This window comes from Oncorhynchus clarkii, chromosome 21 (genome assembly GCF_045791955.1).
Source record: "Oncorhynchus clarkii lewisi isolate Uvic-CL-2024 chromosome 21, UVic_Ocla_1.0, whole genome shotgun sequence".
In the NCBI taxonomy this organism is placed as follows: Eukaryota; Metazoa; Chordata; class Actinopteri; order Salmoniformes; family Salmonidae; genus Oncorhynchus; species Oncorhynchus clarkii.
In genome coordinates, this window is record NC_092167.1 from 15,291,895 (window position 1) to 15,303,677 (window position 11,783).

The 11,783-nt window shown below is 42.2% G+C and overlaps 1 protein-coding gene and 1 pseudogene across 3 annotated transcripts; one reads left to right on the forward strand and one right to left on the reverse strand.

Moving 5' to 3' along the window:
* The first annotated feature begins 625 nt into the window (after nt 1-625).
* Nucleotides 626-8,896, forward strand: LOC139378636 (optineurin-like). Of its 3 annotated transcripts, none has more exons than XM_071120984.1 (13): nt 626-944; nt 2,310-2,455; nt 2,658-2,860; nt 3,102-3,260; nt 3,390-3,562; nt 3,632-3,785; nt 4,372-4,487; nt 4,625-4,774; nt 5,001-5,085; nt 5,220-5,372; nt 7,479-7,621; nt 7,708-7,799; nt 8,004-8,896. In XM_071120984.1, the coding sequence occupies exons 2-13, from the start codon at nt 2,314-2,316 to the stop codon at nt 8,123-8,125; spliced, it is 1,692 nt and encodes a 563-aa protein (XP_070977085.1). In that variant the 5' UTR covers nt 626-944; nt 2,310-2,313; the 3' UTR covers nt 8,126-8,896. The 3 variants fall into 3 exon arrangements, with proteins under 3 accessions (XP_070977085.1, XP_070977086.1, XP_070977084.1); XM_071120985.1 differs by having other exon boundaries at nt 656-944; nt 7,708-7,827; XM_071120983.1 differs by lacking the exon at nt 626-944 and having other exon boundaries at nt 2,263-2,455.
* Nucleotides 5,847-7,140, reverse strand: LOC139378637 (millepora cytotoxin-1-like; annotated as a pseudogene).
* Nucleotides 8,897-11,783: the final 2,887 nt, after the last annotated feature.

Here is an 11,783-nt window from a genome sequence, read left to right on the forward strand (position 1 = left end):
ACGGGCTCATTGAAATGGCTGGAATGGAATAAATTGAACGGAGTCAAACATGTAGTTTCCATACGTTTGATACGTTCCATTGATTCCCTTTCAGCCATACAATGAGACCGTCCTCCTACAGCGCCTTCCACCAGCCTCCTCTGACTTACATTTCATATGGTTGAACAACTGCCTACACGAGACGAGCCGACTGCTGCAGGGATTTTCCATGCACTTTTTTTTCCTCCAAGCGAATGTTGCCATCTAGTGGACATTTAAAGGACCTGCAAACCAACAACATTTGTGGTCCAAGGCAAGCCAATTATACTATACCTCACTGTATTGTTCATTCTGAAGTGCCCATATAGCCTCTCATCCTTCATAGTCATACACTCATTTTACTACTCAGTTTCTATGTTTTTATAATTATACAGTGTCATAGTGCAGTAGGCGGATGGTGGGTAAATTAGGCAAAAGGCTGTCCTATTTCATTGGATTGATGTGAAAATAGTCTACAATATAGGCTGAATAAATTCTCAATTCTCCAATGAAATTGTCAAATAAATGATTGATTAGTCGGCTTTCTGATCTCATATGTAATGGGTTTACCAGGCAAATGTCACTCCTTGACCAAAAGTGCAAGGTCACTCCTTAAGGGAAAACCCGCTTGAATAGCAGTCCATGACGTCACTGGCAGCCGCTCTGTGGGTCAGTTCGAGGGTGTCACTAACGCAGCATATTCAAGGATTTGCAAAATATATAGATGCATCTACGGCTTTTGAAGGCAAACCAGCGTAAACTCCATTTGATTGAAGATTTGATCATCACACACCCTTTTTTGTGACGTGACGTTAAGACAAGGAAATGCTGTAAACCAATAACAAGTCCGAAGAAAAACGAAACAGAAGTGTTTTGATCTTAGAAAAGAAGTATCCGAGTTCTTTCAAGGTGTATTTTAATCACGTGTGAGTATTGAAATCGCGATTAATTTGTTAGGCCTAGGTGTAATGTGACGCACTAACAGTTTGGGAAGTATGATTTCGTTTTCACCTTGTTTTTACCCAAGCTAGCTAAAGAAGCAGTCAAATATGGTACACTGTTGTATCGTTAGGTAGAATTTCAAATGAGGAAGTGAAAGAGAAAGGATTAGGAGAAAAGCCTTGGCAGCTGTCAGTCAACCCATGTTCTGAGTCGGTTGTGGTGCTTTTTGTGATGTTATTTTAGAGTATTACGTTATTTTAGAGTATTTGGGGGTTAGCCCTGACTGGGACTGAACCACCGGTCCAGCGAAAGCCAACACCTTATGACGCGTTCAAACAAACTGGAAAATCTTCCGAGTTAAATGCGTTCATGACAACTGGGAATTCGGGAAAAAAACGAGCTCAGTCTTGAAAGTGAACGGTCATCCAAACCCGAATTCCAAGTTGGGAACTCGGGTCTCTTTCTCGAGCGCCGACTTCCCGAACCTTAAGATCACTGACGTCATGATTCGACCTCGTTTTTTCCCTAGCTCCCAGTTGTCTTGAAAGCACAATAAACCCAGGGGTGTCAAACTCATTCCATGGAGGGCAGAGTGACTGCTGGTTTTTGGTTCCTCCTTTCAATTTGTGTCCAATTAAGACCAACAACCAAGTGAGGGGAGTTCCTAACTAATCAGTGACCTTAACGTAGCAATCAAGTACAAGGGAGGAGTGAAAACCAGCAGACAGTTAGCCCTCCATGGAATGAGTTTGACACATAACCTTTTCAGTTTAACCAGTGTTTCCCAAACCCGGTCCTCGCAACCCAAAGGGGTGCACGTTTTGGTTTTTGCCCAAAGCTTGATGATTAGTTGGTTATTTGAATCAGTTGTGTAGTGCTGGGCAGAAATGAAAACGCGCACCGAATTTCGGAAACACTGAGTTACAACAAGAGGTCAGTTATGCCAAAAGGTCTGAACCTCTTGAGGAGTTCGCTAGGTGTTGCTTTAAGGTCGCTACAATATACACTCCGTCACAGACCTGTGGAGGTTTATTAAATGACATTAAAAGTGGCCAGCGCACTCAGGCAGGCTGCTGAGCTTCCTACCACGTGACAGCTGCTGATAAGATTATTCAATAACGGATATTGTCCAGTGTACATGAGTCATTGTGTGCAATAGTTTTCCTTCACACCTCTGACAAGGCATGCTGTTGTTTTGATGCATACAGATCTAGAGGATATATAACATCTGATTGTCCTTGCACGGGGCTTCGCTAGAATCAGAATCCCTATTCTCATTCTAGTGTATTCCATGGTCTGAGAATGTATTGTCCACTTGCATGTCTCCACACCTCCTCACCTTGCTGTAGAGTGATGGCGTCCAGCTCCCCCATGGTGAACGGGGACGTCTCCCGGGGTCCTAGCTCCCACCCCGGCCACAGCCCCACCACAGGCACCCTTGAGGAAACGCTGCAGCAGATGAACCGCCTCATCCAGGAGAACCGAGACCTGAAGGGTGAGGCATGGAGAGGGGACCAGAATGTGATTCAGCCTTAAAGCTCATTGAGAATCTCCTGTATGGGGCGGGGACATTAGGATGTTACGGCATATGAGGTTCTGATTGTCTTGCAATGGCTGATTATGTGATTGACTGCTCTGTCCGTGTGTGTTTCTGTGTGTTTTACAGTAATGTACTCTCTGTGTATCTTCCCCTGTAGAGGCGCTGAAGCAAACCAACGTGTCGATGAAGGAGCGCTTCGAGGGTCTGTCTGTGTGGAGGGAGAAGCAGAGGGAGGAGAAGGAGTTCCTGGAGGGGAGGCTGGATGAGGCGCGCAGCCGTATGGAGGCCCTCTCCTCACACAACCAGGAGCTCAGCATGAAGGTGGAGGAGCTGGAGGGAGAAGGAGAGGGGAAGGGACAGGTGAGAGAGAGAGAGAAAGGGAAGGCTAGTGTTCACAAGGTTACTCTGGCTAGACCACACAATCTGCTTATTAAGTGAGATATTATTGTATGGAGGATTTTTTTGTAGATTTTGTATAACAAAATAAGAGGCTTAGAAAAGAAAGATGGTGTGTTTTAAAAATATATATAGTAGAATATGGATAGATAGATATACAGCTGGGCAGACTGTTTTGTCTTTATCTGTGCTGTGTCACCTCCAGGCTGAGACAGCCAATCAGAATTCAGAACTGGAGGCGCTGCGTGCCCAACTGGTGCGTCTGCAGGCTGAGAAGAATGACCTGGTGGCCATGAACTCTGAACTCCAGCTCAAGACAGGTCAGGGGTCAGAGGATGACTCCTTCATAGAGATCAGGTTTGCTGTGAGTGACACTCACTTACTCCATCCATTCATATTATAAGGGTGTGTGTCCTGATTTTAGTGTATGTATGTATGTATGTATGTATGTGTGTGTGTGTGTGTGTGTGTGTGTGTGTGTGTGTGTGTGTAGAAAGAGGATACTGGAAAGGAGCTGTATCATAATGAAAGGGACCCCAGGTATGACATGAGTGTATCCAGGCAGGAGTCTGAGGAGCTGACTGTCAGCCAGCTGCTCCAGTCCCTGAGGAAGGAGACCATGAGGGTGGAGAGGCTACAAGTCGAGCTCCAGGCTACCAGATCCAGGTAGGCCGCATTTCTGCCTGGGCTTTATGTTTGGGTGGAACCGAAGACTGATGTTCCTGTGTCTTTCAGAATCACAGAGCTGGAGGAGAAAGAAACTAACACGGAGAGCTCCACACAGACCTCACTACTGCCAGAGGTGGTTTCCCCAGCACTAGTCAACACAGCATGTGGTACTGAGCCAGAACCAGCGGAGGCGCCCCAACAAAACTCTGGGAAGGAGAAGGTAGATACACAGATAGGCTGGTTAAGAGCTTGTCTCTCACCCTGTAAGAACAGGCAAGTTATTGAGATTGAAATGTATTAATGTACAGTATGTAATAGGGATTTTCCAGATTTAAAATAAGTTAATCAATGTGGTTTAATACAAGTTGCAACAGGGAGACACCTCCAGCACAGAAGCAGGCCCTTATATTCTCGTCTCACTCCACCAATGTTCTGTAAAAACCTGCTGAGAGGCTTGTAGGATGTCACAACATCAGCTGCTACAGAATCAGTGTCCCAGAATATAATAACAATCAGTGTCCTCGGTCCTTGTACCTCCAGTCTGGGGTCAATCACTATCAACAGACATGAACAATCCATAACATTCAGTATCAAGTCTAGTGACCATCAATCAGTACATGAGTGTACCAAATAAAAACTGGAAATCCTGTGTATTACAGGAAGAGAAAACACAAATGTGCTAAGCGTTGTGTTATTTACTCTTAACTGAATATTAACTTTATTAAATGTCCCCATGACAATGGCCTGACCCTTAGCTTCTCGATCAGAACTGTCAGTTTGTTGGATTGTTCTCTGTTATGTGTTAGGCTGTGTCAGAGGTGGAGAATCTGAAGGCTCAGATGATGACCCTGTTTAATGAGCTACAGCAGGCTCAGAGCAAACTGGGCGAGGCAGAGGGCATGAAGAAGAACCTGCAGGACAGGTGAGAGAGACGGAGAGGAGAGAGCTACATAGACAATGGAAACATGTAAACTATGCTAACCTTGCTCATTCCCTTTCCCCCAATACACCCTTTCACTTTCCCTCTATCCCACTTTCTGTATTTCTCTATCTCTGTAGATGTAGGGATGTGGAACGGGAGGTGGTGACTCTGACAGCCCAGCTGGTAGAGAAGCAGGAGGTACAGAGTGAGAATGACAGACTGAAGCTGCAGGTGGACAGCATGAAGGCCCAGAGCCAGCTAGAGCAGAGGAAGGCTGGAGAGGAGAGGTGGGACAACAGTCAAGCATGCACGCACACTCTCAATCAGACATATTCCTACTCCCCCAACACTGTTGGACATGGGGCCATTCCCTAGGGTGGGGTCTTGGGACAGAAATTCCCTGCTCCTCTTTTGAACCCCCCCTCCCTATCAGTTTCCACTGGTCAATGCCATGAGTTTCTATATCTAAATACTCCTTAGTCATCATGAGTCAGTTGCCCCTCCCCTCCTCAGGACTAACCTGACCCAGCTGAAGGATGCCTACACCAAGCTATTCGAGGACTACAACGAGTTGAAGCAAGAGAGCAAGAACCAAGAGGTGACCACACTACTTAGCCTCTGTTAAACAGAAATCAGTCTAGTTTGGCACTTTGCACTGTTTTGTCCTTTGTCAAAATGGTATGGCATGGTGAAGGTGATGAATCTGACCGTTGCCCTCTTTGTGGCCTCCAGCCACTGGTCACTAAGGAGGTGGGAGACCTGCAGACCAGACTGGACGCAGCAGAGAAGGCCCTGGCTGCTAAGCAACAGCAGATAGATGTCATGAAGCAGGAGATGTATCAGAAGGAGAAGGAGCTGGAAACAATCTCTGTGTTTCAGGCTCAGGTAGGTTTTCTGTGTGTGTTCTCAATCTAGTTGTGTGTGTGTCATGTGAATTATTCTGCTTTGAGCTGGAGGTTTGTGTGGTGTGTTGTGTGTGTGTGTTCTCACACTTGGAAAAAGATTAAAACCATTCTTATTTACTTACAGTGAACTCTGAACATTTGGAGTTGTACAGCATCTCTTAAAAGTGACATTTGAGTGACTGTCAGTGAAGGCAGCTTCTTTGTTAAACCAGTAATTCAATTAATTAATGCTAAGTACCTTTCCAAAAAAGTGTAACAGTTTATATTTTCATGAGGTGAAATAGGTGCCACTGTCTCTTTTTTTATTTATATTTAAAAAAAATAATAAGTATACTTCAACTCAGACTGGCTTGATTTTAAATATGAATATGCATTAATGAATGAAATAATTCAATGAAACACAACACAAGAAAGAAGGTAGTAGGCAATCTTTACTTGTCATTTGGGTCAAGAATTCAATAATCAGCAGTTTGACTTCCGTGTGCAGTACTGGTATCTCCAACGACGGTCTCAAAGTACACAATACATTTTGAGGTAAAGATTCTTGTTGTTGAAACATCGCTCCCCTGACCTACATCGCACACATTGTACTCACTCATAATAATTTGAATGGTAGCTTCCGGCCCCAACTAGGTAGTTCAGGCCTGGGACTTGCCAAGAGATGACCTCATCAAAGTAGTTGATGTAGGGGGTCCACTGACAGTCCTGGTTACGGTAGCTGTTGACTCGACAGCAGTAGAACTTCCACCTGTGACACAGTGATGGAAATCATACATGTATAGTATAACACACAGTCAAGATTGTCAAAAACTTGTTTTCTTTCAAATACTTCAGTGGCACTTGGTGGAACCAATGGAATAGTCCCAAAAGTGCAAATGCTGCTCATATGGCACTCCAAGCAGGCTCAATCAACCGCTCAAAGTATTTGGGAAAAAATTAAATGTACCAATTGAACATAGGATCTGGTAAACATTGAGGTTTACTCACCTTCTGTCCTCATAGTAGTTGGAATGATAGCTGTTCACCCCAGTTAGGACATAGTTTTGGGGGCATTTGAAGCTGAACTCTTGATCCAAGTCATTTACGTAAGGAGACCAGAGGCACTCAGGCTCTGAGACAAATGTGTCTTTGCACTCAAAGTCCCACACACGGTCTTCATAGTAGTTGACATGTTGACTGAAATTAGATACATGACAATGCACATATTAATAGTTGAAATGTTTTGAAAACAAAAAATGCATTTGAAGTTTTTTTTAAAATTTGATATGCCCAATATCAACAGTGCAGCGCACCTACTGGTCTATGCAGAACAGAGATAATTTGGTTTATAATTGGTGATGAAAAGTAAAACGGCACTAATGATTGGAGTAGACATTTCATTTTGGGAATCTGTGCCGTCGTTTTGGTAGAAGATTGATAGTAAGCAGATAAGAACAGCCTTTTGCCTTTTCGCACCTTTTTATGTGGGAGATGGATTGTCTTGAAGGGCAGTTTAAACTGTAAGGGCTGGTCAAATAGTTTTTCCCATCCGAGTTCTGCAACACACAAGCAAGGGAACGATAAACTGATTCCATATACACAGCATCATTATGTAAATTGAGTGTACAAAGAGTAATTGTGTGGTAACAGCCTACAACTTAAAACAACAGCCTACCTCGCCCGTTGACCAAGACTCCAGCAAGAAGCAGAATATAGAAATTGGGTCCGTTCGTGGCTTCTCTGAGGAGTGTGATCTCAACAAAACAGCACAAGCAAGGTTAATGCTCCACTTATAGAACTAGACCCAAGCGGTGTACTTGAATAATGTTTGAGCAGGTGTATTGCTGGCATCATTCAAAATGAGTTTGCAACATCATTTCTCAGAAACATACATTTTTCATGAACTATCCTTCTTAACTCTGAGTTATGGTTTACGATCTCTGATCGCTGAAATTAAATGTATAACCAATACACTCCATTCTGTACATGGCATTCACATTTATATCTATACAACAATACAGCCACACCTTTTATAATCATGTTTTGTCTGTCTGATTTTATATGCGTGGGTATCATTTTAATAATGTGTGTGCTGTTCATTGTCCAGGCAGAGGTGTACTCATCTGACTTTTACGCGGAGCGAGCAGCTCGGGAGAAGATTCACGAGGAGAAAGAACGTCTGTCTGCTCAGCTGGACTTTGTCAAGAAACAGAACACTCAGCTACAGGATGAGATGGACTCACTGGGCAGGTGCGCATCAGATTATAGATTGGTCATGTTAGGTCACGTTCACTGCCATTTTGGATCCACCGCCTGACTACGTCTGGTTTCTGTAGGCAATCTCTGAGCGATATGCAGAGAAGACACATGCCACGTGGAGGCAATCCACATGGAGGTGCTGCTCCACACAACATGGAAGGAGCCAGAGGTACCGGACAGTACCTGGCTTTAGCAAGGTTCAAGCCAGGGCACATCATATTGTTTTCTGCCAATTAAATGTGATCTCGTATTTATTTTTATCATGAAAACCCTCTGCTCCTCTCCATCTCACATTATTTACAACAACGATAAATGATGTAATTGTGTGTGTATATAAGGGAATACAGTAACCATACCACTGTGTGTCTGATAGGTGGTGATGCCAGGGACTGGCAGCAGCAGGGCAATATACCGGAGCACGTCTGCCCCAAGTGTAACGAGATCCTACCAGACCTGGATAGCCTGCAGATTCACATCATGGACTGCATCATCTGAGCCTTCATCATAGTCATCAGCAACAACAAAGACAACTGCCGCAGATGCACCATAATCAGATTCTTCCTCTTCATCATCTGATTTATGGCAGAGTAAAATGCCGCCTTTATGCTCTAAAAAGTGTGTTTATTTTGCAGTTCAGGGCTATGTTGCGCTGGTCTGTTTTAGAACATGTAACTAACTATAATATAAAATGTGTTCTTACAGTGCACAACTACACACACTTTTGTTTTGTTAGAGGGGTGAAATGTATTGCGTTGATTATGCTATTAGGTGGTAAATGGAGAACTGGAATTTGTATTTTAAGTTTGGTAACATTGTTTTCTTATTGACAGCTGTCTGTCACATAGTTTCTTGCTAAAGCGTTAGTTTTTAATTATTTGTTTTATTAAATGCTTATTACGGATTTTCGGGTGGTTCAATTTAATTAAGCAGTAATTCTGTTTCGATGAAGGTTATGAATAGATTACAATTACAGCATAGACATTTCGTTTTGAATAATTCGAAAATATTTTGCTTCAACGGAGGGAAGGATGCCTAAGACACTTTAATGTTTTTTTGTAAATGTATATTGCACATACATTTTATCCATCATCGTCATGGTTTGTACATTTATAATTAAACCTATTTACAGCTTATGTAGCCTGCAGGAAGAATGACTATGCAAGGGAGTGTGTACCGTATTAGCTAACATCTCTATCCAGATGTATTCACAAATCCTGTGATTCTGTAAAATAATTATGAAAATATGTAATAAAGGTGTTATTGGTACAGTAGGCTGTTTCTGTCTGTTGTTGCACACACATCTAATGGCACCTGAAAAAATGCAACATGAGAGTACCCACCATAGATATAGAACAGAATCTGCTTTATATCTATGGTATAAAGCAGCTCGAGCTGCAACAAACACTCAAACTGGACCGTTTTATTTCAATCTCTTCATTCTAAGACTCAATCATGGACACTTACTGACAGTTGTGGCTGCTATGCGTGGTGTATTGTTGTCTCTTCCTTCTTGCCCTTTGCTGTTGTCGGTGCCCAATAATGTTTATACCATGTTGTGCTGCTGCCACGTAGTTGTTTTTGTAATATCGTGTTGTCTCTCTGGTCGTGACGTGTGCTTGTCCCATATGTTTATGTTTAATCCCAACCCCCGTCCCAATCATTGTAAATACAAATTTGTTTTTAACGAACTTGCCTAGTTACATACCTTAATATGTTTGTTCAGTCAGTGCAATCCGGAATCCTTGGGACGCAACATCCTCTAACCATAACCCTTACCTTAACCATTCAACTTAAAACATCCTCTAACCATAACCCTTACCTTAACCATTCAACTTAAGGACGCCCTAGGCATCTGGACAGGGAAAAAATCTCGCGGATGCCTGCACACAGACAAGGTGCAGAAACTGTGGAATTATTGGACATACAATGAGGGATTGCACGGTGCCAAAGCGCTGCAGTCTGGTAACTCAGAGGACCATGCTATTCGCTTCTCTGTGTGTTTTTTACAAGAAGTACATCTAAAAGATCCTTGAAAGCTCGAGACTTCATTTTTAAAAGTCAGCAAGATAAATGGGAAAATGATGAGAAGTGCTCGGCATATTTTTTCAAGCAAATTAAATCACGGGGAAAGAGGAGGACTATTTCGGCTTTATTGGACCAAGATGGGGAGATGGTTGAGGATAGGGATGGCATGCTTGGTGTCGCTACACACCACTTTTCTCAGCTATTTCAAAAACAAACAATTGATTATGAGAAAGGGACTAAATTTTTAAAATGCGTGGATGTGCAAATACCTTTGGATATTAGAGACCAATTAGAAGGGGAATTGAAATTAGATGAAATTTATATGGCACTGAAGAGCATGAAAGATAACAAAGTACCAGGAGTGGATGGGCTCTCTAAAGAGTTTTACATTGTTTTTTGGGATATAATTGGATGTCATCTGTTGGAAGTGTTTAGAGCTATATTTGGTTTAGAGCATATGGGAGGTTCGATGTGTGAGGGGGTAATCTCTCTACTGTATAAAAAGGGAGACCCCAAGACATTAGCAAATTGGAGACCGTTAACAATGTTGTGTGTTGACTATAAATTATTAAGCAAAGCCGTAACTAATCGCCTATCTTCTGCCATGGCATATGTTGTTGGTTTAGACCAAACATGTGGTGTGGTGGGGAGAAGATTAACCTGGAACTTACAATTGCACAGAGACGTTCAAGCCTATTTAGAGGAAAGGCACCTGCAAGCTATTACTGTGAATTTGGACCAGGAAAAAGCCTTTGACATGGTAAACCATGAGTTTTTGTTCAGAATTATGGGGAAATTTGGGTTTGGAAATAATTTTATGAAATGGGTAAAAATTCTGTATAGTAATGTGGGTAGCAGGGTAAATATTAATGGGAATATTGGAAATGTTATCAAGCAATTACGAGGTGTCAGACAGGGTGACCCTCTATCTGCTCTATTGTATGTTTTATATATTGAACCTTTCGCATGCGCAATTAGGAAAAATTATAACATCAAAGGCATCATTTTACCTGGAGGGGATATGCTAAAAATATCGCAATATGCGGACGACACAGTTTTATATTTACAAGACGACCTGAGCTTGAAAGAGTCTATCAAAGTCATTGATGAATTCTCTGTTGCGTCTGGGTCGAAGATAAACAAGAATAAAACAGAAATAAAATATTTGGGACAGTGGAAAAGGAGAACGGACCAGTTATGTGGTTTGACTGTGTGCACAGGACCAATGGTTGTGCTCGGCATATCTTTCGGAAATGAAATTAAAGATGACATGTTCAATTGGAAAGAAAAACTATTATCGATTAATAAAAGATTGGGACTGTGGAAAGTCAGGCGACTATCTTTTAGTGGGAAGGTGTTAGTGCTGAAGGCGGACATTCTGCCTTCATTACTTCACCTTGCATATGTGTTTCCCATGCCGGTGTCGCTAAGAAAAACTTTTATACGGGTACTGTTTAATTTCTTTTGGGGGGGATATGAGTACATCCGTAGAGATCGGATGTACCAGCCTATAGAGGCTGGTGGAAGGGATTTCCCTCATATTCCTCTCAAGCTAGATGCGTTGTTCTACTCAAACATTTGTTGTCTTTTGTCGTCTTCTGTACACAAATGTCACATTTTAATAAAATTCTGGCTGTCTGTACCGTTAAGGTTCATGGTGAAGTGGGATAATAGTAAGCCAAAAGCTGAAATTATCCCGTTACATTTTAAGAAAATAGTGGAATGGGCAAAGAAAACCCCTGTCTGCAAAGTAAAGGAAAATGTAATCAACCACAGATTGCTATACGCCAAATTAATAGAAAATTGTCGTCCTAGAGACAGATTACCAATATCGCCTTCCACCTGGATACGGACACAATTAAAAGGGTTAGACAACAGACTGAAAGATTTTAATTGGCTTGTTTTACACAGACGTCTTCCGGTCCGTTCAACTTTATACGATCATAATTTGACCCTAAATAAATTCTGTCCCAGGGACAATTGTTTCGCAATCGAAACAATTCCACATGTTTTATGGGAATGTTCTTTTGCTCAATCAGTTTGGGGAAAAAGTAAACAATTTTTTGAGATTTTAAAAAACATTGATTATGAAGGGGTTGCCAAACTTGAAATAAAAAATGTGGAAAGG

Bases quoted from the DNA above. Each gene is read 5' to 3' on its own strand.
- LOC139378636 (XM_071120983.1), top strand. From the start codon at position 2,263: ATGTATTGTCCACTTGCATGTCTCCACACCTCCTCACCTTGCTGTAGA. The intron at 3,261-3,389 runs GTGAGTGACACT...GTGTGTGTGTAG, and splicing joins TCATAGAGATCAGGTTTGCT to AAAGAGGATACTGGAAAGGA. The intron at 3,786-4,371 runs GTAGATACACAG...GTTATGTGTTAG, and splicing joins AAAACTCTGGGAAGGAGAAG to GCTGTGTCAGAGGTGGAGAA.